Source organism: Oryza brachyantha, chromosome 3, assembly GCF_000231095.2.
Source record: "Oryza brachyantha chromosome 3, ObraRS2, whole genome shotgun sequence".
Lineage (NCBI taxonomy): Eukaryota > Viridiplantae > Streptophyta > Magnoliopsida > Poales > Poaceae > Oryza > Oryza brachyantha.
In genome coordinates, this window is record NC_023165.2 from 2,830,373 (window position 1) to 2,858,022 (window position 27,650).

At 38.5% G+C, this 27,650-nt stretch overlaps 4 protein-coding genes across 6 annotated transcripts; all 4 read left to right on the forward strand.

Moving 5' to 3' along the window:
• Positions 1-1,766: 1,766 nt before the first annotated feature.
• LOC102717694 (putative ion channel POLLUX-like 2) lies at positions 1,767-10,150 on the forward strand (the record flags this gene model as incomplete). Its single annotated transcript, XM_015834288.2, has 24 exons — positions 1,767-1,819; positions 1,954-2,039; positions 2,169-2,278; positions 2,936-3,201; positions 3,388-3,459; positions 3,622-3,697; positions 3,865-3,963; positions 4,056-4,210; positions 4,299-4,403; positions 4,505-4,591; positions 6,039-6,123; positions 6,206-6,353; positions 7,032-7,108; positions 7,196-7,276; positions 7,663-7,854; positions 7,928-8,041; positions 8,156-8,248; positions 8,370-8,496; positions 8,581-8,657; positions 8,969-9,016; positions 9,103-9,172; positions 9,246-9,319; positions 9,403-9,513; positions 9,723-10,150. Coding segments are annotated over 24 exons (2,526 nt in total), but the record flags the coding sequence as incomplete, so codon positions are not given.
• A 50-nt stretch (positions 10,151-10,200) lies between these two features.
• Positions 10,201-11,956, forward strand: LOC102717046 (UPF0481 protein At3g47200-like). Of its 2 annotated transcripts, XM_015835085.2 has the most exons (3): positions 10,201-10,400; positions 10,475-10,591; positions 10,682-11,956. In XM_015835085.2, the coding sequence occupies exons 1-3, from the start codon at positions 10,376-10,378 to the stop codon at positions 11,866-11,868; spliced, it is 1,329 nt and encodes a 442-aa protein (XP_015690571.1). In that variant the 5' UTR covers positions 10,201-10,375; the 3' UTR covers positions 11,869-11,956. The 2 variants fall into 2 exon arrangements, with proteins under 2 accessions (XP_015690571.1, XP_006649444.1); XM_006649381.3 differs by having other exon boundaries at positions 10,475-11,956.
• A 1,164-nt stretch (positions 11,957-13,120) lies between these two features.
• Positions 13,121-17,160, forward strand: LOC102717324 (glutathione reductase, chloroplastic-like). Its single transcript, XM_006649382.3, has 11 exons — positions 13,121-13,572; positions 14,072-14,297; positions 14,404-14,682; positions 14,772-14,948; positions 15,058-15,111; positions 15,202-15,350; positions 15,836-15,899; positions 15,970-16,140; positions 16,222-16,359; positions 16,507-16,554; positions 16,735-17,160. Exons 1-10 carry the CDS (start codon positions 13,208-13,210, stop codon positions 16,540-16,542), a joined length of 1,659 nt encoding a protein of 552 aa, XP_006649445.1. The 5' UTR covers positions 13,121-13,207; the 3' UTR covers positions 16,543-16,554; positions 16,735-17,160.
• A 2,008-nt stretch (positions 17,161-19,168) lies between these two features.
• LOC102717598 (exocyst complex component SEC15A-like) lies at positions 19,169-23,188 on the forward strand. Of its 2 annotated transcripts, XM_015834863.2 has the most exons (3): positions 19,172-19,564; positions 20,504-20,799; positions 20,965-23,186. In XM_015834863.2, exons 2-3 carry the CDS (start codon positions 20,511-20,513, stop codon positions 22,872-22,874), a joined length of 2,199 nt encoding a protein of 732 aa, XP_015690349.1. In that variant the 5' UTR covers positions 19,172-19,564; positions 20,504-20,510; the 3' UTR covers positions 22,875-23,186. The 2 variants fall into 2 exon arrangements, with proteins under 2 accessions (XP_006649446.1, XP_015690349.1); XM_006649383.3 differs by having other exon boundaries at positions 19,169-19,564; positions 20,504-23,188.
• Positions 23,189-27,650: the final 4,462 nt, after the last annotated feature.

The window sequence follows — 27,650 nt, forward strand, 5'->3', positions numbered from 1 at the left end:
CAATACAATATGTTGCCTTTGTTTATCAGCATGAGGTCTCCAAACCTCAGCAGATGTCTTCTTTTATCCTTGCATGTGAACCATGCTCCCTTATTTACCCATGCCAATCATGGAGCTGAGTATTTGTTATCTGCATAAGCTGAACTATGTTATCCGGTAATGCTTTTGTACTAAAAACTACTGTATCCTTTTAACAAATAGTACCTCTGGACTGTATAAGGCATTGGTTGTTACCATGCAGGACAAATTAATGGAGAATGGAAGCAAGGCTGCCGATGTTGGGCAAAGACAAACTCAACATCATGGAAGAATGTCTCCCCATCTCAAATCCCCGACCATTTGTACATACTGCTCTCCGAGATCCTCTCGGCCTCTCGGGTTTGGCCAGCATAACGTGAAGCCCAAGCCCCAGAGCAACGGCCCCTTGTAAGAGGTGGCCATTCGTCTGCACGTGCCCAACAACAACTCCTGCAACCGTTTCTCCACTCTGACACCGATGAACTCATCGGGATTACTGCTTCTCCAATTAACCTGGTGGATGAAGCTACGCTGAAATCTCAACTAGTAGTACTACTACTACATAACATAGCCGTCACTAATCTCTTCTCACTCTCTGTGCTTTCTTTCTGACAATCTTGATGTGTTTACCTCCATGGTTCGGTATGCTGCCCGCCATCTTTTGGTTGTTCTGGTGCCTTGTGAACCAATAATGGTTGAACCGAAAGCTTTATGCGATCATACTATCCTTTTATATGCTAGATTCCAGAAGGCTGTCCTTTCAATTGGGTTTGTCTGAACTTCTATTTTGTCATATGCAAATGTGAGGTCCTTGTGACAATGCAGGCGAAAATTGGTTGTTGCTGGGCGCAAGGCGAGGCAACGCACTGACACACACGTCGTCGTCCTCCTTATCTTCATTTCTTTTTGCTGGATTCTATATAATCTGTACTCAGAAGAACAGAGCTTGTGCACCCTATCTTTTTTATTATGCTTATAAGATAAACTTTAAATTTTTACTCTTAAATTTAAATTTAGAGTTGAAGTTGATTTTAGGGTTTTTCATAGTTTATTTTATAATCTTGTCATTTAGATTGTTGAGCACAAATATATAAAATTTTTATTCATAAATTATTCTGTTTACAAATATACTATCATGTATGTTTTTTAGAAGAAGTGAAAGCTATTTTGTTAGCTATTTAATATTAAATCGATAAACGATAGAACCATCTACAAAGTTGAAAAATCTTCTTTGTGTGAAGTTCTTTAAAATATATTTTATAGAAAAACATATTGTTTAATAGTTCGAGAATGTGCAGAAAAAACTGAAACTTATGTGGAAGAGCTAAGGAAAAAAAAATCAAGAATAAGTACAGGATGTGCGGAAAAGCCAAAACGTGCTTGAAAAGGCTGAGCAAAAACACAGAGAATAAGGCAAAAACTAAGGAAAAAAAGGAATAATATGGAGGGAAGAACATAGCTTATAAAACGGGGGAAAATGAGGCCAATCCACGTGATCCACTGTGTGTACGGTGTTCCACACCGCCTCATCCCCCACATGCATTCGCGTTTGCGCTTGCATTTCCGTTCCGTCGAGTCAACAAAAGGGCACAACCAACGCTGCCACTCGCGGCTTCGCTTCGCTTCGCTTTAACTGCTTCCTCGGCCCCTCCGCCGCTGGCCGCCGGCGCGCAGACACGCGGCGGAGCAGCGCGCGCGGGAGGATGATGAGATCGCAGCTCGACGCCGCCGTCTCGTCGCCGCCGCCGACGCCGACGCCGACGCCCGCCTTCCGCCGATGCCCCCGCTCCCCGCTCCTCAGGTACGCGCGCGCTGTGTTACAATGGCCGTATGGGTTCACCCACATGTGGCCGGCGGGCGAGTTGGGGGTGGGGTAGGGTTTTGACCTTCCGGTGATCTGGATCCCCCCGTGTTGATTTGCTCGTGTTCTAGTAGGTTCCATGCGTTCCCCGGGCAGCTTCGCGTTTATAGCTGTGGCGGCATCGGACTCCGCTCCGGTGGGCATCTCCCGAGCAAGCGAGGTTCGTGGGTGGCAATGCAATCGAGCGTTCCCGTTCTGCTATTTCGAGCTGTAACCTTTTTTATTTGGTAATAATTTGGTCGCCGAACCATGTTTTGATGCTATCAATGTTGTACCATTGCCTCGTCAGGAGTAAGAGTGTTCGACTCAGCGATGGGGTTGAATGAGAAGGTGACTATTGGCAATTTAGAACAACCAACCACTTCCACATCCGAAAATAACCCAACGTTCCCTACTCAGGTGATTTTTTTGCTGTACATCATTCATTATTTTTTGATTTTTCTGGATATTAAATCAACTGTTGCAGTATTTTTTTAATTGTGATACATCGACCACAAATCAATTGAAAGTTGGACACCATCATTCTAATGTGATGATGATAGACTGTAGGGCCTATCATGTGACTTTTGGGATGGTAATATGTAAATTTGATCGGTAGATGGAGGTGGCACTGTGTTGTTTAGATTACATGTTTTTATAGGGCAATGGTGGTGAACTCAGGGTTGTCAGTTTGACACAGCATCTAAAGTGGTGCTGTACTGGCAATATCATAAGACTAGCTGATTTTGTTGCACAAATAACAGACCCGAGTGACCAAATCCTGCCCCTATGATTGTCGAATAACAGCTGGGAGCTGCTCCTTTTGGACCAACCAGGTTTAGATTGATCCATGCTTCCTTTTGTTGGAATCTGGATTAGAGAATGGTAAATGATGTAATCTTGTAACTCCTCATTAGGAGAATAATTGATCATTTCAAACAATACAATCCATTTGTGCCTTTTGACTTTTGAGGCAATGGTTCAACTGAAATATATTCCCTTCAGCTTCAGTTCACAATGGATGATATACAAAAGCACCTTTTATTTTGCTTAATGTTTCAGATTCTAATTTTGCAGGGAAACTTCAGCATGGTTGCTATTGTGGGCATCACATTCTGCCTTCTACACAAAATTGTTATTGGCCAGATGCAGTTGATAAGAAAATTTCTCCCTTGGATGTCACACAATAATACAAGTTTACCATTTGCATGCATATCAGATCCTATGAAAAAACCTGTGCCTCTGAAGCTAGATGTGACTTTCCCACCATTGCCTGATATCAGATGGAGCATTTCGCGCTTGTACTACCTATTCAATTCACAGCTCGAACGGAACATTGCCTTGTAAGTATAGCTTATCACCTTTGAGCAGTTGGTATTTTGTCACGAGTCTTTTGTCAGATTACTGCATTACTGGGCTTTCACTTTCTGCACATCCTGAAAAGTTTGTCTATTCCTAACTTACACATAAAATATTATTTTAGCTCATGGTAAATCAACTTCATACTCTGTATTGACTTATCTTCGCAGGTCTATCATTACTTTGATGGTCACGTGCTTTACACTAGTTGTTGTTGGGGGATTCCTGTTTCATAAGTTCAGGTCTGTTATTTTTACTAAAAGAAAAGAATGGACATTATCTAGTTTAGTGTTCTTCATTCTCAGTATTATTTCTTTTATTTGTATATTTATTTTAAAAATGCTCTATCAGTAGTAATTGGATGGGCATGAAAAGATGATGAAATATCTTGCTTTCCATTTCAGGAAGAACCAACAGACTTTAGAGGAATGTTTTTGGGAAGCTTGGGCATGTCTAATTTCATCATCTACTCACCTAAGAGTAAGTAGAGACTAGTGAGGTTGTTGCCAATTGAAGAACAATATGCTCAACCTAGTTTTTAATAATCGTATGTTTAACTAATATATTTGCTTAACCATTTATATAAATGAATGTTTTCGTTTTATGCAATCCTGATTAATATGATGTTTTGCTCTTTCTTTTAACAGCAAAAGACACGCATTGAGCGTGTGCTCGGTTTCGTTCTTGCTATCTGGGGTATATTGTTCTATTCTCGCTTGTTAAGTGCAACAACAGAACAGTTTAGAGTACGTCACCATTTCGAAAATTTACAAAACCGAGGTTAAAGTATTTTAATTCAGTGCATGCCTCTGGTAAATAACCACCTTGCTTTGTACAGATCCAGATGCATAAGGTAAGGGAAGGGGCACAGCAGCAAGTTATTGAGCATGATCATATTATCATCTGTGGAATCAATAGTCATCTGCCATCCATACTTAATCAATTGAACAAGTTCCATGAATCATCAATTAGGTTAGGCACTGCTACTGCAAGGTAATTGAAGGATAACATGATTATTATTTTGGCTATGTCTATCTATATTCTCTAATGCAGCTTTTGCTTTCTTTTGAACAACGTCAAGGAAGCAGAGAATTCTTCTTCTGTCTGATCTTCCAAGAAAGCAAATCGAGAAGCTTGGAGATAGCATTGCCAAAGATTTAAACCATATTGATGTCTTCACCAAAAGGTGTAGGTGACGATTGTTTTGCTTCCATCCATTTACATTTACAACAAATACTTTCTTTGACATATAAAAACTCATCGAGGCTTCACATTTTTACATTTCAGCTGTAGCCTTGGCTTGACAAAATCATTCGAGAGAGCAGCAGCAAATAAGGCAAAATCTATAATCATCCTGCCAGCAAAGAACGAACGGTATGCATACACCATAAACTTTTCGATTTGCTCTGTTTAGAACAGAGTAAATTGTATTTCCTTTATTGGAAACTATCACGGTGGTCAGCACATATTGTGCGGCTAGCTTCGTTATAAATTGTATCTATACATGAGCTCTTATCTTGATATTTATTATTTTCATTTTTTAATTCAAATTTCAGATTTTTCTGAATTGTATTACGTGGAACCTCATTTTACTTTTCTTTATATTTTAAATCCCAAATTCTATTTATACTTGTATTCTAAACTGTATTTGTACATAAACTCTTTTCTGCATAATATTTATTTTTTAATTCAAATTTTAGATACTTCTAAAGTGTATGTATATGTCCACTCTTTCTCTTAAGTCTTAATATTACTTATTTTTAACTGGAATTTTAGATCTTTATAAATTGTATTTATAGATGGACTCTTCACTTAATATTATTTATTTTTAATTTTATCGGAATTTTGGATTTTTCTAAACAGTATTTACACATGGATTTTTTTACTTTTCTTTATTTTAATTGCGAAATTGTATTTCTAATTGTGTTATATTTTTTCGATTAATGTGGGTTTTTCTAATCCATGAGAGTGAACATGGTGGCTCCTTTTCCTATTATTTTATATGTGTGTGTGTGTGTGTGTGTGTATATATATATATAATCCGAATTTTGGATTTTTTTTCTAAATTGAATTTACAATATGGACTTCTTTTTACTTTTCTTTATTTTTAATTTTGAAATTGTATTTCTAATCAGATTATATTTTTTGTTGTTCAATTAATGTGGGATTCTAGCTCATGCGAGTGAACGTGGTAACTCCTTTTTCTATTACTTTATATATATACTACCTCCATTTCATAATGTAAGATTTTCTAGCGTATTCTAAATTCATATAGATATCAATGAATCTAGACATATATATAAACAATATACATTGGTTAATAGATGAATCTAAGCATAGCTAAAACTTCTTACATTATGAAACGGAGGAAGTAATAGATTATTTCAGAGAAGGGGAAGGGCATCTTGACACCATATAAACCTTATATATAAAATAGATTATTGTGATGTTGCATTGAGATTGTAGAGATAGCTAAAAGCAGCAGGTTATCCAGCTCCTTCAAAATAACATTGCTATGTTAAATTCCATTTGTGCTAGTATTGGATGGGATAATGGCCTCATGGGGTACATCGACCTTTTTGCTTGGAGGTTTGGAATGATGACTTGAATTGGGCAATTAGTTTATCAGAATCGAGTAAAACTTTCTAAGGGAAAAGCAGTGGATGCTCTGAACATGTCACCTGCCTGCCATTTTCTGAATAAAAATGCCACCTTTTTTTTTCCTCACACAAGCAGATCTTTTTGCAAAGCAAGTCCTGTAAAAATACGACTACTTAGAACCACTTTATTGTCGGAAACTCATCTTGTTGAACCTGACCAGATATGAAGTGGATACAGATGCATTTCTCTCTCTGCTGGCTCTGCAATCTCTTCCACAAATTGCAACTGTTCCTACCATTGTGGAGGTATAGGTAACCTCCATTATTCATACAGTGAATATACACATCAAAAGTTGGGCCTTTATGTATATGTTTTGTGTCATTGTAGGCTTCTAACTCAACCACATGCGATCTTCTGAAATCGATCACAGGATTACATGTGCAGCCGGTGGAGATGGCTGCTTCTAAGCTGTTTGTGCAGTGCTCTAGGCAAAAGGGCCTTATTAAAATCTACAGGCACTTGCTTAATTATCGCAGTACTGTTCTAATCTTATTAACATATGTTTGCTGATACATTTTATGTACAAGTTTGTAGTTCGGTTTCGCAGTTATCTTTAAGGACTAGCAACTGAGAGTTCGCATGATCAAGTCATGAAATCCATAAATAAACCCCTTTGCCTTTATGGTTTGTACAGACTGGTTGTGCATAGGCCCTGTTGCGGCTTGCCTCCTTTGTTCATTGAACTTTAGTTCTACACTTCATAGTCAGTCATCTACATGAACCCAACTTTTGGTTATGAAATAAATAATTGTTTTGAGCCTCCTAAGGTACTGTATCATGTATGATATCATATTTTCTGGTCAGTTTTTCTCTTCCTTAGAATCACTTTTGTGGCCAATATGGGTCATATCTGTCCACACACAAAAAAGATATTGTTTCTCTTTCTTCTGAACTTCTGGAACTGACATCCATCTTATACTATATGTTCTGCATTGCTGATGTCAATGGTTGTGTAGACAACTACATCTAATCTATCACAAAGAAAATGTCTTGTATTAAAACGGTTTTATGATTTGGTTATTGTTTTCTGCTTTTGACAATTGACATACTTTCACATTTTATTGAATTTATGAGTACCTGAATTATTTTATGCTCTTAATGATAGGATCTATTATCCTACTTGGGTTGTGACTTATGTTATTTTATCATGCAGAAAACATCTTCAACCTTTTCAGCTTTCGTGAAGTAGGAGGTATGAAGTATGGGGATGTGAGACGTAGGATCCCAGATGTAATATCACTTCAAATAAGCAAAGGCCTAAACTCTGCAGCCTGTACCACTTCATTTTTGTGATTTCTCCGCTCTCTTTATGACCAGGCAGTTGTTTGTGGTATCTTTCGATCCGGAATGATGCACTTTCACCCATGTGAGGATGAAGTGCTGAAAGAGACAGACAAAGTAAGGTTTTATGTTTTTCTTGTCATGTTAAGGGCAACTAGTAGAAGATATTTCTCAGCATAGTATTCCAGAAGAATTAACTGTTCATTGAAGTGTTAAAGCTCTTCTAACTGTTGTCCTAAGCCATTTGCCAAAGTGAGCTTATTCCATTTTTCTTTTAAATAGATGTGATTAGGTTCTTTATTTACCTCCCTTGGCGTATGCTTTGTTATCTTGTTAATTACTAAAGTTAACATTGGTTCAAGTATCTGTTAATTTCTGAATATTTTACTAGTATCTTTGGACAGTTTTGAAAAAAAGGGTTATACCATCAGTCATGAGAACATATTTGACATATGGTTTCGTAGCTGATGATCTCATGCATTCATCGTTCATTTTTTTCACAGTTACTACTTATTGCTCCTGTTTCCTGGAGGAGAAGAGCAGTGTCTACATTACTAAATTCCCCAAATGGAGTTGAAAACTCAAATAATCACTCAGAGTCAACAGAGGGACAAAGATCATCTAGTATGGTTCTTGAAATGAAGGAAACACGGCTAAATAGCATCGTAAAGCGCCCCTCAAAATCACTCTCCAAGGTAAATGTCAATGTAATGATGTATTGATGGAAATACCAGATTACTGAGTTCATAAGTGGTTGACTGTATGCAGAGCAATGACTACATGCTAGGACCAAGAGAACATGTGCTTATTGTTGGTTGGCGACCAAAAGTTACTGATATGATTCGGGAATACGATAATTACCTTGGACCAGGCAGTGTGTTGGTACGTGTAGGACAACAGTCTCAATAAAAATATGAATTGTAGCAGAAAATGAGTCTATGACTGTATTGCCTCATCCAAACTTCTGTTGTCTAATAAATTAACTTTGATGTGCAGGAAATATTGTCAGAAACCCCTGTTAAAGATCGGAGCAGTATTGTCAACCCCCTCGTGCAGAAACAATTGAAAAATATTAAAGTTAACCATCAGGTCTCTTAAACCCTCCCTATGAACAGTAACATCTGATGTCCACAGATATCATGCTTGCACAGGCAGAAAAATAACTCTAGTATTGTTATTGGCTAATTTTTATGCGATAGCATTGAAACAGGTGGGATGTCCTATGAACTATGATACTTTAAAGGAAGCAATAATTAACTTCAGGAAATCTAGGAAGTATGACCAAAATGTTCCATTTTCAATTGTCGTAATATCTGACAGTGACTGGCTAGGTGGAGGTATGTGTTTCATGAAAGTGATAGAACCATGCTATTTCCCTGTTATATGTACAACTGAAGTTTATCTGCTTGTGGTTTCTGCAGATACTGCACAGGTTGATAAACAGTTAGCATATACCCTTCTCCTTGCTGAAAACATTTGCCAGAAACATGGCATTAAGGTCAGTTCTTCTAAAGTTCCTATTATTAATAGTACCTGGAACACACTAAGGTAATCTCCATTCTCTCATCAGCGTGTAAAACATTTCCTTTTGGAATACTGTGATACACTTGAGACTCTAGAGAGAGAATTCATGAACCATTACTCTGTTGTTTTGTATTAATAATGGTTCGATAATATACGAATGGTTCAGTGTTATTTTGTTTTCTTCTCACACATGATGTGGTTCAACTAGTCAGCCCATACAATAGTTTTCTTGTAAATAACAATTTACTTGGTTTTTATAATTTTTATCTGAATGTGTTCCTACAGGTTGAGCATCTTGTATCAGAAATTGTAGACACAGGACTGGGAAAGCAAGTGAGAATTTACTTGTTTTCTTTTGCTTAAGTCATCAAAATTACTTTAACATGGAAGGAAATCCTTTAGACTTTAATTTTATGCAGATATCTAGAATAAAACCATCCCTTTCATTTATCGGAGCAGAGGAAGTAATGAGCCTTGTAACTGCACAGGGTTAGTTTTTTTAATCAATCTTGGCTATTTTATTTTATCTGAATTACATATCCTGATGAAAAATGTGATTTAGTTGCGGGAAGTAGTGAGCTGAATGAAGTATGGAAGGATATTCTAAATGCTGAAGGAGATGAGATCTACATCAAGGTAATACGAGCATAATTTGAGTTTCTGACTCACTCTTCTATTTTGTGTTTGTTGAAGGAATTGCTTTGCTGCACATTTTGTAGGAAATAGGACTGTACATGAAAGAAGGAGAGAAGCTATCATTCTCAGAGCTCGCTGAAAGGGCGGTTTTGCGTCGTGAAGTTGCCATTGGCTATGTCAAGGACCAGAAGCAGGTTAAGATTCTCTATGTTATTCTGTAACCTTTACATGGGTGTGATATTTTCAAAGTACATAAGAAATCAGGTCCTTGACTTTGCCATCTAGCTTTACGGACCTCATTTGTGCTGCCATGGGGCTCTTCTGGCTTTGTGAATATTAGTGCATGATTAAAGTGTTGTTAATAACCACCAACTAATTTATAATTTTGTATATTACCATGCAGCATATAAATCCTATGAACAAGTTGGAGCTACTCTCTTTTGAAATGACAGACCAACTTATTGTGATATCTGAGTTTGAAGGTGAACAGCCAGTTGTAAGGGATGGAGGAACTTCCAGATAAAGTTTCCAGCTTGATGTCCGGCTGAAATTTTGACAGCTTTATCAGGAGGTGCTTGTATCACGTTAAATATTAACCATTCTTTTCTCTCAGTTCAAAGGGAAATCAAAAGAGTCTTGAGGGACATTTACTTAAATATTATATGTGCCTTAATAGCTGTAGAACCTTTTGAATTTTTCTTTTGTTTATCTGCAGCTAAACTGCAGAATCTTTTTTGTTTATCTGTAAACAGTAAACATAGCTAAATTCACGTGGTCAACTTGTATGATGTATCAATCTTGCATAAAGAAATAGAAAGGAAAGTTCTTTGATGTTGCCTTCTTACTTCTGACTATTGAATAAAACTATATAACTTTTTTGCCGGGTCAATAAAACTATATAACTGTTCTTCTTTAAGTTTGATTTGATCAAGTGGGAGGCAACTTTGTTGTTTGTCTGTTGGAGACATAATTCTCCTCCATCACAACCAAACGTTATTTCAGATTGTTGCTTGGTGTCCACCAACTACAGGAAATCTTCTGCTTTGGCTTCATGAGATGTCTTCTCCAGAGCAACCAAGAGGTGCATTCATGTTGTCTTCGTTTTTCCTGATTTCTCACCTGTAATTGCTTGCATCTGTATATTCATGCATGCAGGGCAGAACTCAAGGACGAGAAAGATGATGGAGAGTGCAAATGGGGAGACCGATGAAACTTCAGGCTTAACGACTCCCCGGAGCCACGAAGTGCCGCTGTGTTCTTCATATGAAAATGGTATCACCCGTATCCCTGAAGAAATTCGGTTGGGCGACCCAGAAGCTTACCATCCTAAGGCTGTCTGCATCGGCCCCTACTTCCATTCAGCGAGAAATTCGCCAAGCTTCAGGCGAATGGAGCAGCACAAGCGCTGGTGCGTCAACAGATTGCTGGAGCGCAGCAGCCACAGCCTTGAACCTTTGGTTCAGGCCTTCCTGCTTAGACTGTCAAAGGCGATCAAAACAAAGTCTTTCCTGCAGCTATACTCGGGGCCAGTTGATATGACAGAGGAGGAAATCGGTATGATGCTGCTGTTCGATGGGTGCTTCATTGTGCACTTCTTGCTGAGGCATGATCCTAACAAGGGTGCAGAGCATGAATACTGGACAAAGCTGGATGCTGGGTTGCTGGATCACGACTACGGGACGCACCAGTGGGAGAGGCCATGGGAGTGGAGCTTGGTGGCCATCGACATGCTCCTCCTGGAGAACCAAATACCTTTCGTCGCCGTCAGGATCCTGTTCGACATTCTGAAGACGGAGCACGACGAAGCTGTTGACCTGACGGCATGTGCAAGGAGCATGTTCAACAAGTACCTGCCTGCTGGAATGCGCACGTCGACGCGCCCAATCCGCTGCCATGATGCGCGCTGCCTCCTGCAGCTCCTCTACAGGTCACTCCTCCCGAACCCGAAGCTACGCAGTGATCTGATGGAGCCACCACCGAGGCCACCAAGAACCGGCATTGAACCTGCCAAGAAGCTCGACGCCGATGGGGTCAGCATCACCAGGCGGCGTCGGCGGCGGTGGTGGTGGCCGCTGAGCCATTTCCAGGAGCCCTTCACCTTCCTCGACATCGCCTTCAGCCATGGCAAGCTGCAGATCCCTCAGCTGGAGGTCAGCGACGCGAGCATCCAGCTGCTGCAGAACCTGATCGCGTTCGAGAAATGCTACGAGGGAGCTACCACGTGCCATGTGGCCAACTACGCCGCCTTCATGGACGCCCTGAACGCCGATCACCATGACACGGAGATGCTGCGCAGGAGGCGTGTTCTCGACGTGCGATCCACCTCTCCCCAGCATGAGGTGTCCTTGCGGAGGCGGTGCAAGCAGGACGTCGACCCGTCGTCGGAGAACTACCTCGGCCGGGTGATGGTGGATGTGGTCTTGTACAGGGAGGCGAGGGCCAGCAGGAGGAAGACGCAGACGACGCCGATGTCGGACACCATGTTCTTCGTGGTGCTGGCTGTGACGGCGTATGTTTTTCTGGCTTTGTGCTGGTACATCGTTTCCTAATGGCAGCGACAGTGGTTTCTGACTTCTTTTGTTGTTGATAGATAAATATTTTGAGACTTATAAATACCCTCCGTTCCTTTATACTTACACAAGACACTTCATATATATAAACTTTTACTATTCATGTTTTTTTTGCAAAAGTTCTATACATATTTCAAAAGATATCATATATTATCAAAGTTCTTTGCATGCTAAATCTATCTATACTACTCGCATTCGTCAAAACTTATAATTTAAAACTTTTTATTGGTCAAAGATAAAATTAGACTGGTCAGCAGTGTCATTTAAAAAATGAACGAATAGTTAATACAATAGATTATCTTATTAAAAAGCATAAATTTAGAGGCGTTGAACAAATAATCCATGGAAATAGAAGGTCGGGAGGGGCGGAATCTGCACAGTTTTATTGACAAAAATATTAGTATGTCCTTTCCTTTAAATATTTCACTAGGGTGTAGCCTTGCCAAGGGATTAATATAAATAACACATTCTTTCCTTTCTTATATTTAGCACTGTTGATTTTGAACATAACTTTGACCACTCGTCTTATTTAAAATAATTATATAATTACCTCATAATTTACTTTATTATCAAATAAAATTTAACAATGACTTATATTTTTTTCTTATTTCAAACAATAATAATACAAAATAATAAAATATGTGTCTAAAACTTAATTGACAACAGACATAACAAACTGAAGGGATATCTAGAGTGTATCAACAAGTCCTAGAAATGATCTGGAATGTCATATTAATCAGTGTTTTATCAAAAATAAATAAACAATAGAGTGATAAATAATAGTATGATTAGGGCCACGTTCGTTCGCGCCATGTAAGCTTACCCTTTTGTTTTTCACGCGCACGTTTTCCAAACTGCTAAACGGTGTATGTTTTAAAAAAAATTTTATAGGAAAGTTGTTTAAAAATCATATTAATCTATTTTATATTTTTTAATAATTAATAATTAATTAATTATATATTAATCTATTACTACGTTTTCCGAATCAGTAATTTAACTTACCCTCCCTCCAAAACGAACGCTGTGGAGTAGGAATTTGCATGATTTTAAAAGAGCCAGCTTCCCATTGTTCAAACACGTGTTGATACGAACCAGCGTCCTGTAAGCCGCCTTCAGCAACACATTCTTTAGACCTCCACTGTTTCGAATACGTAAATCCACTGAATACGCCTTCGATCAGAAAAGGAATCAAACAAACCCATCGTCTCCACATATCGTATCATCTCGCCTCGCCTAGTCGCCTTTAACCTCTCTCCCCTCCCCACACTACCGGAAGCAGAGCGGCGGCGCCACCACCGCGAGAGCGAGGGAGGGAGGCATGGCGACCACCGCGACCATCCCCTTCTCCTGCTCCTCCACCCTCCAGACCCTGTCCCGCACTTTCTCCCCGCGCCTCTCCCTCGGCCTCCACCGCCGCCGCGGCCGCCGCTTCCACCACCTCCCTTCCCTCGCCGCCTTCCCGAGGCTCCCCTACCTTCGCCGACCCATCTCGGCGTCCGCGGCAGCGCCCAACGGCGCCTCCTCCGAGGGGGAGTACGACTACGACCTCTTCACCATCGGCGCCGGGAGCGGCGGGGTCCGGGCCTCGCGCTTCGCCTCCACGCTCTACGGCGCCCGCGCCGCCGTCTGCGAGATGCCCTTCGCCACCGTCGCGTCCGACGAGCTGGGAGGAGTCGGCGGCACGTAAGTGGATGCTTCTCTTGCTACTATAGTTGCGATGTTTTTTCCTGCGATATTTTTGTGATAGAAATGGCTTCGTTAACTCAACTTTGTTACTACATTACAGAGAATTTTTTTAGTTGACTAGGTTTCTACTTGATATCATACTGCGTTTAACGCGGCGCTTTTGAGTGAGAGTCTGTTATCTCGGTGGCTTTTTTTGTGTGCTCATTTAAGGGTTAGAAGCACAAAGCAATTGTTATTAGAAGTACTTTTAAATAATTTTCACTTGCACAATTTGTTGCCTTTATAATTATTGGTCTTTAGTGGAAATATAATTTACACGCTGTTCTGATCAGCTTCCAAGCAGGAATTTGATTGAATATATGCAACACAATAACGATCCATATGTCGGCATAATGTTGGCTATTTTGGTATTTCCTATGTGATTTACAATTTAAATAATCATGAATAACAGAGCCTGGAAGGTATGCATAAGATCTATTATTTGTTTTTGTCCCAGATGTGTGCTTCGTGGGTGTGTTCCAAAGAAACTATTAGTGTATGGATCCAAGTACTCTCATGAGTTTGAAGAATCTCGTGGCTTTGGGTGGATGTATGAGACTGATCCAAAGCACGACTGGAGCACCCTGATTGCCAACAAAAATACAGAGCTGCAGCGCCTTGTTGGCATTTACAAGAATATTTTAAACAACTCTGGAGTCACTCTAATTGAAGGCCGTGGAAAGGTTGGTTGATGTTCGTAAATCAAGTTAAACTCTTAATAGATTGTTTCCATAAACAAATACTATAGGAAGGTGCAGCTGTTGATGTAACTCTGTTTACTTAGTACAGATAGTTGATCCACATACTGTGAGTGTAGATGGCAAGCTCTACACCTCTAAGAACATACTTATAGCTGTTGGTGGTCGACCATCAATGCTGGATATCCCAGGAATAGAGCATGCTATAGACTCTGATGCTGCACTGGATCTACCTTCAAAACCTGAGAAAATTGCAATAGTGGGAGGTGGATATATTGCTCTGGAGTTTGCTGGAATTTTCAGTGGCTTAAAAAGTGAGGTGCATGTGTTTATTCGGCAGAAGAAAGTTTTGAGAGGGTTTGATGAGGAGGTGAGCAAATATTGAGAAAAGTGAATCATATTCACAGTAGATCAAGTGCCTCGTTCACTGAGTTATTTTTGTCTGTTGTGGATTTGCAGGTCAGAGATTTTATTTCTGAACAAATGTCTCTAAGGGGCGTCACATTTCATACTGAACAAAGTCCTCAAGCTATAACTAAATCAAATGATGGTTTGCTATCTCTGAAGACAAACAAAGAAACTATTGGCGGGTTCTCACATGTAATGTTTGCAACAGGTCGTAAACCAAACACAAAGGTTTGCACCATATGCCCTATTTGTTTTCACTTTGTTAGATCTTGCATCTCCATTTGTTGATACATCATACATCCATACTCTCTTGCTGATGTAGCTTTTGAACTTGTAGAACCTTGGATTAGAGGAGGTTGGGGTGAAAATGGACAAGAACGGAGCAATAGTGGTAGGTTAAGTAATCAAGTGATAATTGACTACAATTTTGCTTTGTGGCTCTATAGCATTTTGAGCTTTGCACTGTATTTATTCTTGCTAGGTTGATGAGTATTCTCGAACCTCAGTTGATTCAATTTGGGCTGTGGGAGATGTTACTGATAGGGTCAACCTGACACCCGTTGCACTTATGGAAGGAGGTGCATTTGCAAAAACTGTATTTGGCGATGAACCGACCAAACCAGATTACAGGTATGTATAATATCCCTATGAAGAATCTTGAACTACAGTTACATCTCATGTTTTGAGGGAATGTTGTTGCTGTATATTAGAGCTGCATATTTATAATTTGGCCCTGAAAGGGCATCTCTGTTGCATTTCAGTAGAAGAGAACTTTGTTACTCAGTCATATCCTGGTATATAGTTTGCAGGAGATGGACTTGATTAGCTTGACTGCAAACACAACATCTTACTCTGCCATTTCCTTGTTTGATATGTGATACAAATTAGTTTGGGTGATTTCTTGTTTATCTAGAGTTCTATTGTTATTTACCATTTGTTGTGAAACGTTCTTGTTTTTGTGATGTGTCTAGTATGTTAAGCTCCTAGGACTGACTTTGTACTGAAATTCTTGATTCATTTCAATATTTCACTGCTTATCGGCTAGCATTTATTTGGTACTGGTTCTTGTTGTTCAATCGGATGCTCTTTGATTGTGAATTACACAAATTTGACAGAGCTGTACCATCTGCCGTTTTCTCCCAACCACCAATCGGGCAAGTCGGTCTTACTGAAGAGCAGGTATAGTATACAGTGTGCATCTATATAAAGTGACACACAAAAGAAAGTCATTATATCTGTATTTCTGTAGGCTACTGAGGCGTATGGAGATATTGATATCTATACAGCAAACTTCAGACCTCTTAGGGCCACTCTCTCTGGATTACCTGATCGTGTTTTCATGAAGCTCATTGTGTGTGCTACAACAAACAAAGTTGTAGGAGTACACATGTGTGGTGAAGACGCACCTGAAATAATTCAGGTCTGCATGACTTTATATTCTTCCTCACCATTTCAGCTTTATTCCTGACATACTGCTGATGATGGTACTACATTTTGACAGGGAATTGCAATTGCTGTTAAAGCTGGGCTGACAAAGAAAGATTTTGACGCCACCATTGGCATTCACCCAACATCTGCAGAGGAATATGTCACTATGAGAAATGTAACTAGAAAAATTCGGAGAAGCACAGCAGATGAGGTCCAGGAAAATGCCTTTTAAGTTCTTGCCTATCAGAGCATATGATAATTTTTTTTCTTAAAACGATTCATTTCCAACTAGAATTGCCTGTTTCTATTCATACGTTTATAATATGCTTACGTGTTATCCCCCTCCTTTTCATTTCAGGTAGAATCTAAAGATAAGGTTGTGACTCAGAACTAGTACAGATAGGAGGTAAGTACAGTCCCTTTAGACTGGCACTTGCTCTTGTCTTTGCAATGCACATTTAATCACAGAGCAATGATAGTATTGTCTAGAACCTGTTAAATCCAAAACAATAGTCACTGTAACTTGCAATCATCCACGGAATGTGCATTGTTCAGCGTCGTCATAATATTTAGCTTTATATTGCAGGCATTCTCAGAGGGACTACTCTGCTTCCGAGCAGCCCAACTACACTGGGCAAACTTTTTTTTTTTTGTAGCGGTATTCACGGAAAGGAAACCCATGACAGGAAGCCAGTAAACTTGTATCATAGCGCTGGCATTCTCTGCTCCCGTTTTTTTTGCATCTGTTGTGTAGCTTGAACACGGTACTATTAGCTGCTATTTTCCTTCTGTTCATTGAAATAAGTGCTGCATATGTGAGTCTCACGGCCTGGAAATTTTGGAAGAAACAAATAACCAGGAATGTTCTTATTTAAAACGGGGGCAGCTGCTATTATTTTTGGTAGTACAAGTGTACAACTCGGCCTAACCTGAATTTTACATCTGTGCGAGCATTTCCTAATATGCAGCAAAATATGTGCTCCGTCTATTTTTTTCAATAAATGATACTGCTGTTGACTTCTCATAATGTTTGACCGCTCTTTTGTTCAAAAATTTTTATACAAAATTGAAAAAAAGAGTTATATTTAAGGATCCTCAGTGGTAAAATAAGCCATAACAAAATAAATTATAATTATATATATTTTTAACAACATGAATGGTTACATGTCATGTAAAAAAATAATGGTCTCATCTATTATAAAATAAAGAAAGTATATATTTTTTATTATGTTTTCTGTTTGTAGGATACTTTGTCAATACTAAAATAAGACAAGTACAAAATACCAAGATACTCATTAATAGCAAACTGGTGTTAGTGTGCGGATGGGGGAAACATTAAAGACTCTTTAGATTTGCCAAATCACAGCTTTTTTCCAAAAAGTTGTTTCTATTTGAAGCTACCCCAGATAATCCATAACTACTAACAATTTGTATTCTAGAAAATAAACTAAGAAGCCCGAGACTGAAAAAGCTAGATTTTATAGCTTTTTCATATTCTCATAAGCTAACTACCAAACTAATTCCGTCTATGGTAAGAGCAAGCTATGGCAGAGGTGATGATGATCCATTTTGTACGATGCATTGCTTCTAGTGTATTAGCTTCGATACACTATATGCCAATCAACTCTTCTCCCTTTTAAAGGTTGTCTTGTGCACTAGATGACACATTGATGCTATGTTTCTTTGCGTGAAATAAGTCACGCAAATAAGTTCTATAGTAGAGATGACTATACATGTACAATATATCAATCTAATATATAAATTCCAATAATATTTTATTTGTTTATTTTTACACTCATCTTTATAATTTTATTATAGGTTGTATAGAGGTTATCTCTCGAAAGATGTGGCTCGTCCCCTCTCAAACTTCTCTCATTCACCTCATCACCCAATCCTAGGTGGCACCCATAGATAAAAGCACATAGAGATTTTACTTTCTCTAATCGCTAAGTGAGATGGTGACACTTTCGTCTTTTTACTTTTGTTTATATTTATAAGCTAAACTTTAAATTTTACCCTTAAATTTATAGTTAATTTTGAGATTTTTCATTAAAGTTTATTTTGCAGCATTGATTTTAGATCGTTAAGAATACATATATAAAAAAGTTTTATTTATAAATATGATGTGTGTTTTAACACAAACAATCATCCCTAAAATTTAGTTTATTTTTTATAATAAATTTAAACTCCAGAATTATTGTAAGACAAAGAGAATATACGTCTAGTCGTGCTTCCAGTCTGTAAGTTACTGCAATTATGTGCTCCTCGTTCTTGCTCAGGTTTGACAGTAGTCAAAAGAAAATCACAGCTGTCCTACCTTGGATTGAGATATAGAGCGAGTTGTTTTGGAATACAACGGGCTAAAGGAATTTGTTCGAATAAAACGAGGTAAGTGATTACTTCAGTTTTAAAATATTTATAAAAATTGCTTTAATAAAACAAATAAACCTATTTTCTCGAGTTTAAAATAATTAATATTTTAAAGTTTAAGATTACGTATGACTTTTTGGTCATATCTATTTATTTATGTGCTAACGAATCTAGACAAATATATAAAACATATGTATAGATATATAGATTAATTTAGTTAAAACTAAAAAAAAGTCTTAAAATTTGAAACTGAGGTGTTACTGGTTTTACAGCCTTGAGCTAATGCACAGAAGGGAATTTTACAGTAAAAACAGCTACTGCGGAGCGCCGCATCAGATTCAGATGAGCGCGCGCGCGATTACTCGCCGGAGAGCTACGGGAAGCGGCGGCGTGCTTTGGGACTGCAAGCGCGACGAGTAGCGGCGGCGGCTTTCGGAGCTCGCGGTCGCAGAGAAGCACTGCCTACCAGGTAGGACGAGCGCACGATTGGCAGGGCGGATGAGCCCCTCGCGTTGGGGCGCGTGTGCTGGCGAGCGGGCGGAGACGGCGACATCGATCGGTCGGCCACGCGCGCGCGGCGGCGTCCGGCGAGCAGCGGCCTCGACAGCCATGGACGGCGGAGGGAGAAGGAGAACGAGAGGTAGTAAGTATTTCCGCATTTGGAGAACACAAGGGGATTAGTCAAAGAAAAAAAACGCATGTGTTTACCTGACGTTAATCCGTTGCTCCTCCTGCGATCAAAGAGTCAAGATCTGCCATGGAGAGAGACTCGGCCAACTGCATGATTAGCTCGCTATTTTTGCATTTGATGCATGCATGCAGAGGCACCCATGCGCCCACATCCAATCGCGCGGTAGCTCACCGTTCTTGCGTTCGTTCGTTTCCCCACCTGCGCGTTGGTGATAGGCAGGATTTCTTTCTGTCGCCCTGTGGTATTTTTCATCTTCGTGCGGTATTTCCACTCTGTTTGTTTCCTGTTCTTCCTTCCGGCTTCAGACCAATCATCTCCTGTTGGAAGCCTGTGAAATTCTCCGCGTCGCAAGCAGGTAATTTGTAATTCTTCCTGTGATTACTGCATATTGTTTTTGCTTCATGTTTCGAACCTGACCAATTTATGTTCAATTTGGAGATGATTCTACATGGTTGCGTTGATATGCAAATTGATTAATGTAGTTCCCGCATGACATTTTCTTAGTTAGTATTGGGATTGATCATGGCGGATAGTGACTACGATCTATATATTTTCATGTTACAATAGTATCAATAGTGGTTTTAAGTAGCCATGCATAATCACATTGAGTTCAATTTTGTTCTCACCCCTCTTCAGATTCTCTGTCCATCTCCCTGTGTATTCTATCTGTACGGTGTTATATCATGACCTCGCTTCCATACTTTTGAGAAGTGAATTTCAATTGATTCCTGATTTTTTCAATGCAATTCCCCTGTTGCAGCCATGTTCACGACCAATTAGTCTCAATGCTGTGATGCCAATCTTTCATAAATTCTGTCGCAATGTTAAGATGCCAAGATGCTGACTACCAAAGAAGGAGAAACTAGTGTTATCTGCATCTAGTTCTAGGATGTGGACTGTTGTAATCATGTACTCATGTTTAGAATTTTATTTTCAAGAAATATCATCATCTGTTGGACGATCTCCATAAGTGGCTAAAGAAGATAACCATTCTGAGTAATTTCTCAATTATATTTAGTGACTAATTTAGTGACTGTACTGGGTGATCTTCATGTTTTTTTAGTTCAAATAAACACTGTACTACATGGTTTGTATGCCTGGTGAGCATGAAAAATGTTGTGAAAAGTAGTGTAACAAATAATCTCTTCTTCAGGGTTGTTACTATATTTTGTCTGATACATGCTACATATTATAATTGACAGTACTTATCATATGAGCTTTAATTTCGATTGTTCTAAGGATTTATTTTTCTGTCTGCACTGAGCTTATTGTCTATGTTGCTTTACTTTTGCAGGTGAACCATGGCTGCTCAGCCAAAGAAGAGGACTGTACTAGAAAGTGGAGATGGAGGTCTTGGTCTTGGCCTTGCTGCATTTATTGCAAATGGTGAAGATTTGGGTCCTATCATTCGGCATGCATTTGAGTCTGGTAAACCTGAAGCTCTCATGCAAAACCTCAGGAGTATTGTAAAGAAAAAAGAAGTTGAGATTGAAGAGCTATGCAGGCTTCATTACGAGGACTTCATCCTGGCCGTTGATGAACTACGTGGTGTGTTGGTTGATGCCGATGAGCTAAAGAGCATGCTAACAGGTGAGAACTTAAACCTGCAGGAGGTTTCTAGTGCCTCATTGTTGAAGCTTGATGAACTTTTTGAGTTATATTCGGTTAAGAAAAACTTAGGAGAGGCCACAAGAACGTTGAAGATATGTGTGAAAGTCATCAGTTTATGCATGGCATGCAATGGTTATATTGCAGAAGCTAAGTTTCATCCTGCGCTTAAGACTTTGGACTTGATCGAGAAGGGCTACTTGCAAAATATTCCTCTGAAGCTTCTGAAGAAGGTAGTTGCAAAACATATACCATTGATAAAGATGCACATTGAGAAGAAAGTTTGCAGCGAGTTTAATGATTGGCTTGTTCATATCAGAAGGATGGCTAAGCAGATTGGACAGGTCTCAATAAGTCAGGCCTCTTTGGCTCGACAAAAAGATGAGGAAATGCGTGTCCAGCATAGAGAGGCTGAAGAACATAGCGATGCTAGACCAGATGGGCATACTTACACCTTGGATGTAGAGAATACAGATGAGGAATCAACACTGAATTTTGATCTCACGCCAGTGTACCGAGCTCATCATATGCACATACGCCTTGGTATCGGGGAGAAGTTCCGAGATTATTACTACAAGAATAGGCTCATGCAACTCAACTTGGACATGCAAATCTCCACCTCACAACCCTTCCTTGAGTCCCATCAACCCTTACTTGCTCAGGTAGCTGGATTTTTCATTGTTGAACAACGTGTACTTCGAAGTGCGGATGGCTTGTTGTCTGAGAGCCAGGTTGAAACAACATGGGAGACTGCTGTTGCTAAGATCACATCTATATTGGAAGATCAATTTGCTCGCATGAGTATAGCCAGCCACCTCCTTCTCGTTAAAGACTATGTCACTTTGTTAGGCACAACTGTTAGTAAGTATGGCTATCAAATCACACAATTGATTCAAGTCATTGAGAAAAACAAGGACAAATACCACCAGTTGCTTCTTATTGAATGCCGAAAGAAGATAGAGGATATCCTTGGTAATGACTCATATGAACAGATGATTATAAAGAAGGAATATGAGTATAACATGAATGTCACAGCATTCCATTTTGAACCCGATGATGTGATCCCAGAGTTTCCATATATGGCGTCATTTTCCTCTGGTGTTCCTGATGTTTGTCGTATCGTTCGGTCCTTCATTGAGGATTCTATCAGCTATTTGTCATACAGTGGTCGCATGAACTATGAAGTTGTGAAAGGTTACCTAGACAGGCTATTGATTGAGGTATTAAATAATAGTCTTCTGAACATGATTTATGCTCGCTCGTTGGCCATGTCACAGATGATGCAACTTGCAGGAAATATCTCCGTTCTTGAGCAAGCCTGTGATATGTTCCTCTTGTTTTGTGCTCACCTGTGTGGCATTCCGAAGCGTATTGCTCAGAGATCTCATTCTGGTTTGACTGCCAAAGCTGTCCTAAAAGCCTCCCAGAATGCAGCATACAATGCATTGATAAATTTAGCCAATTTCAAGATTGATGAATTTATGGTGCTCTTGGACGATGTCAACTGGATAGTGGAGGAAGCCCCGGATAATCCAAATGACTATATGAATGAGGTCCTTATCTATCTTGAAACGCTAGTGTCAACAGCACAGGCGATTTTACCACTCGAAGCTCTATACAAGGTGGTTTCTGGTGCAGTGAGCCACATCTCGGACTCCATCATGACAACGCTTCTTAATGACGGCGTGAAAAGGTTCACTGTCAATGCAGTTATGGGCATTGACATTGACTTGAAATTACTGGAGGCATTCGTGGATGATAAATTTCAGAGCACTGGTTTGGCAGATTTGGGTAAGGAAACAACATTCGCCGATTGTTTGGTTGAAATAAGGCAACTCGTAAATCTCCTCCTCAGCAGCCAGCCAGAGAATTTCATGAATCCAGTGATAAGGATGAGGAACTATGGATCATTAGACTACAAGAAGGTTGCCATCGTTTGTGATAAGTACAAGGATTTTGCAGACGGGTTGTTTGGAAGCCTTTCAAACCGCAACAAGCAGGATGCTCGCAAGAAGTCCATGGATGTTCTGAAGAGAAGGCTGAAGGATTTCAGCTAATTTAGGTTTAGGAATGTTTGCCTTTGTAAATAAACTGACGATGCGCCGCTGAAATTGATGTTTCTTTCCTCCTCTTTGGGGACTGCTTGTGTCTGACAATCTACCTCAATTTCCAAATAGACACATTGAATTGGTCAAGTTTTGAATCCTCAGTCTTGATTAGTACTAGGGTTGAATTGCTATTTGCCAGTCATGTTAGATTCCTTGGGTCCAATTACTGCAGCACAGGTGTCGAATATCACCTGACTTCATTTCTTTTTCTCGTCGTAAAAGCATCTTCCAAAAGTGACGTGCATAAAAGATCATGCTAATATTTCTGTGTTGCTTAACGTAAAGCCTACTATTAGGACAGCCCAATGGTGTATTAATGGTGGTTTCTATCATCATTAAATAGTTTGTCATATAAGTAAAATAATGACATGACAACGTTATTAATGAAGAAATAATTAACGAAGAAAGAGAAAAAAAATAGAAATGGTTTTTTCGCGAAGAAACAAGTCTTCTCTTCACCCAGTACACCAAAAAACCATAAATTTACAATTAGAGAGAAACAACTAATTTCTAGGGAGTATATGACATGCTCACCATCGGTGGAACAATATAGAGCTAGGAAAAAGAAAGAGAAAATAATTATTACTCTAAAACACCTCTATTATAAAAAATAGTTCATGTAGATAATTTTTTATGCTATAGCAACCGTATCAGTTTATTCCTTTAGAACTGCCCTTAGATCAAGAAAATGTCATTTCATATAGTTCTAATCATAATGTAAACCTGTAAAGATAGAGTTAAAACATGACCAAAGTGTTGACATCTGCAAAATCTCGTGAATTCCAATTTTCATCCTCTCGTCCAACCCTGCGACCTTGATCGTTTCAGGTCCACTGACCGTTCTTTGCAATACAACGGTCGGCCATCATGCAAGAATGATCAGCCATCAACCTCCAACTCAATCTTGCTTCTCGTCGAACCGATCAGCAGTTCAGCACCCGTTTGTTCCAAGAAGCCCACCGATATACTACCTGTACGGAAAATAATTTATTAATAAAACTTATATATATTCATAGTGATCGAAAAGATATAACTGAAAAATAAACTAAAAAACAATTAACATTAACCATAAATAAAAAAAATTAAATTTTAGCTTATAAATATAAACAAAAGTAAAAAAATGTGGACGGTCGTTTGCAGTTCCGGCCGGTGCAAATGCTCGAGAATGGCTCGCGGCATTGCCGTTGGCTGGAACGTGATAAAAAAAAGGTCAAAACGATAGTATCATTTTAGCATTGTTTTTATAAAGAAACGGTTAAGATTTTTTTTTATATTATGAATTTAAACTACTACTATTTACATTGGCATCACCAGCCAAAAGGATCCTAATCTAAGACATGTATGTAAAAAGAACAACTCTTATAAAGAGAATAATGAAAAACTCTCTTAATAGTATAAATGGTGATTTTTGATTAATTTTAAACTTGTACTATATATTTATATGATATAGTTATGATATTAAACAAATTATATAAGTTGGACCGCACCAACTTAAAATCCTAGATACAGTGCAATTTTAATACAACGTTGACATAAATAAAAAATCTAAAGTTTAAAAACAGAAACGGTTGAAAAAATAATTTAGTATATTATTTTTTTAAAAAAAGGGGTATCGGTATAGATATAGTCATGAGTTTTCACACTGACCTAAGCTACGTATGCTTAGGGGTGGTAATGGGTCTAATTATTTTGTTATTAAAATTTAAGTGTCGGGTTTAAGACGGATTAAAAATAAATTTGTATAGAGTTTTGAGCTATTTTTTTAAAAATTAAATAGAGTTGGGAAAGAACAAACGGGTTTTGGCCCGTTCCCAGCCCCACGTTTGCGTAGTTGCATCGGTTGGTTTGAACTTTTGAAGCCATTTGGTTCGTCTCCAGTGGTGGGGAGTAGATCGAAGAAGCGGTCGTGCCCTGGTCGATAGGCCACCGCGAATTCAAGTTTCAATTCAAGCAGAGGGACGCGCGTCTATTGTCAAGCTAGTGTGCTTCGCCGAAAACAACAAAATTTGTACTCCATAATAAGGATCAGATTACTAAACTACTCGGAATCTTGCTCGCTCTACTGTTACTACACGTTACTATGCGTTAACTTACTAGTCGCCATCATACGTACTCGATCCTGCGCTATCCACTGCAGAGCCACACAAACATATTCGTGCGAAAGAGCCAGTTAAGCTGGTTTTACTTTGACTTAATCAAAACGCATTTGATTTTTCGGTTTTATATACCTGTTTTTAAAATATAAGTATTCGTATGGTTTGATCTTGTAATATCGTATAAGTATTTATGACAACTTATCCCATCGACCGCTTTTTTTTATGATTCTTTCTATTCTATTCTCATATACTCTACCACTTTTATTTATTTCTTATTTACTGAGGGGCGCTGAGTATTTCCTCTCAACCTTAATGTCTGTAGAAATATTTACATTTTGGAATGGAAGCAGTAGAGAATAAAATGCATGAATTAATTGTCAGATTTGTGCGCAATATCCCAAATAATATACTCTCCATGTTCCAGAATATAAATATTTTTACAATGTAGAATAAACGAAGGTGAAATGATTGTTGGGTATAAAATGAGTAATTATTTATGAAACAATTAATGTTGTGAATATTGCTACTAATATTATGAAATAAGATTAAAATAGTTAAAATATTTATATTTTAGAATAGACAATATAAACATCTTGGGATGGAAGAAGAGTAACAAACCTTTTGGGTAGTTAGAATAGAAAATTTAAATAGTTAGTTGCTCCAGTTTTTCTTTGTTGGGCCTGTCAGGCTTGTAGGTGTTATGTACCGAAACACTTTTCTTCTAATATATTAATGTGTAAAACTTTTACATGTTGAAGAAAAAAAAACAAATCTTTCACGCAGTGCGGTACTACTGCTACATAAGGTGTTTGAGTTGAATCTTGAATGGTCTGCTCAGGCAACTAGGCTGCCTGCATGGACCAAATTCTACCGAAAAGATCCGATGCCATGCCAAGACTGCTTAATTCCATCGTGTACTACTTCAAATTCCAAGCACAACTGCACAAGGCGGTTACTTCCGCCTAGGATTTGTACTAGTGACTTGGATTAGGTCCATTAAATTTTCACCTGACCGCAAAATACTTCTTGATCACAAGGGGATGACTGTTTAGACGTTATATCTATTAATAAAAATAATTTATAAATAAAACTGATATACGTGTGTTTTCATAGCAATCTGAAAGTCAAGTGTAAAAATAAAATACGATAAAAAACTCTAAACTCTACTCCATATTTAAAGTTGAAAATTTAAATTTTGGGACTGTCGTTCCTACGTTCGATATATCTTAGGCCGCGTTCGGTAGCGGCCGTAAGATATCTAACTTCTTTTTTCCGTGCGCACGCTTTCCGAACTACTAAATGATGTATATTCTACGAAAATTTTCTATAAAAAAATTATTTAAAAAATCAGATTAATCTATTTTATATTTTTTAATAAGTAATAAGTAATTAATCATATACTAATCGTTTTTCACGCCAGATAACTAACTCTACTCTCGACCACTACCGAATGCAGCCTTAGCGGTCGTCATTGTTCATGTCATAATTTAGATTCCTCAACGTAAAGTACGTATGCATGTGAATAGTCGGTCCAATTCCAAAGACTGCATTGAATTGAATATTTGAATCTTTCAGTTCAAAATTTATTTTATTTTATTCAAAGCATGTACGTCTGAAGTCAAATTCTTTCCTGCGTGCTGGTCTGAACAGTTTGGCTCGGCCGGAGAGTCAAAATTATTATGTCCCAGTTGACCAGCCAAGTTAAACAAGAAAAGTGTGAAATTAATAAGAATTTTAACTTTTACCTGGATAATCGGCTGTGAATTAATTGGAGATCGTCACAGTAAATAAAAAAATACTCCCTCCCACCTTTTTTTTAAGACGTATATTTGCACATGAAGGAAGTATATCATGTTCGCATGTCGCCAAATGTTCCGTCAGTTGACGGCCGGTAAATCGGATTTAACCCTAATTATATATTACTTACTGAAACGATCCTAATTATATAATGCATTCTGTGGCTACGGCTCGCATATGCTGACCTTTCTGTAATTTTTTTGAATCGATTTTTTTTTTGAATCGAACCTTTCTATAATTGTTGATCAAGGCCAAGGTCAAGCCGTTAAGGTAGTATAATTATACTAGACTGCTAGCATACTAGCAGCTTCTGGATATTTGCATTATTAGAACAGTCAGATGATGCTTTTATGGTGACTGCTTTTGAAAATAAATTATTAACTGTTCGATCATATAGTGATGCATACAGCCCCAGTCACTGGGATAAACTTATTTTGATTAGATATATCACACCGAATAACCAACCCGCATTTTGGCGTGAAGAATAACCTCATGGTGCTATAGAAACATAACAGTATAACTGATTATATTGAAATAATTTAAATTCGTCCAACATTTCGGTTTAAAAGTGAGCAAATGAAATTTCATAAAACCACGTATATTTCGATTGAATAATCACAGAGCTACACCATTTAAGATCAATATATATGATTCCTTTTACAGCATTAGCTCAATGCTAAATATATGCTTTTATGGTGTTATAACTTATAATTTGGTCAAAGTATACATGTAATTATGTGAAATTCACTTTTAAAAAAGAAACACTGAACTATCTCCAGTGTCGTTACTACCATCTTTTTACTTCTACTTATGTTTATAAGTCGATATTTAA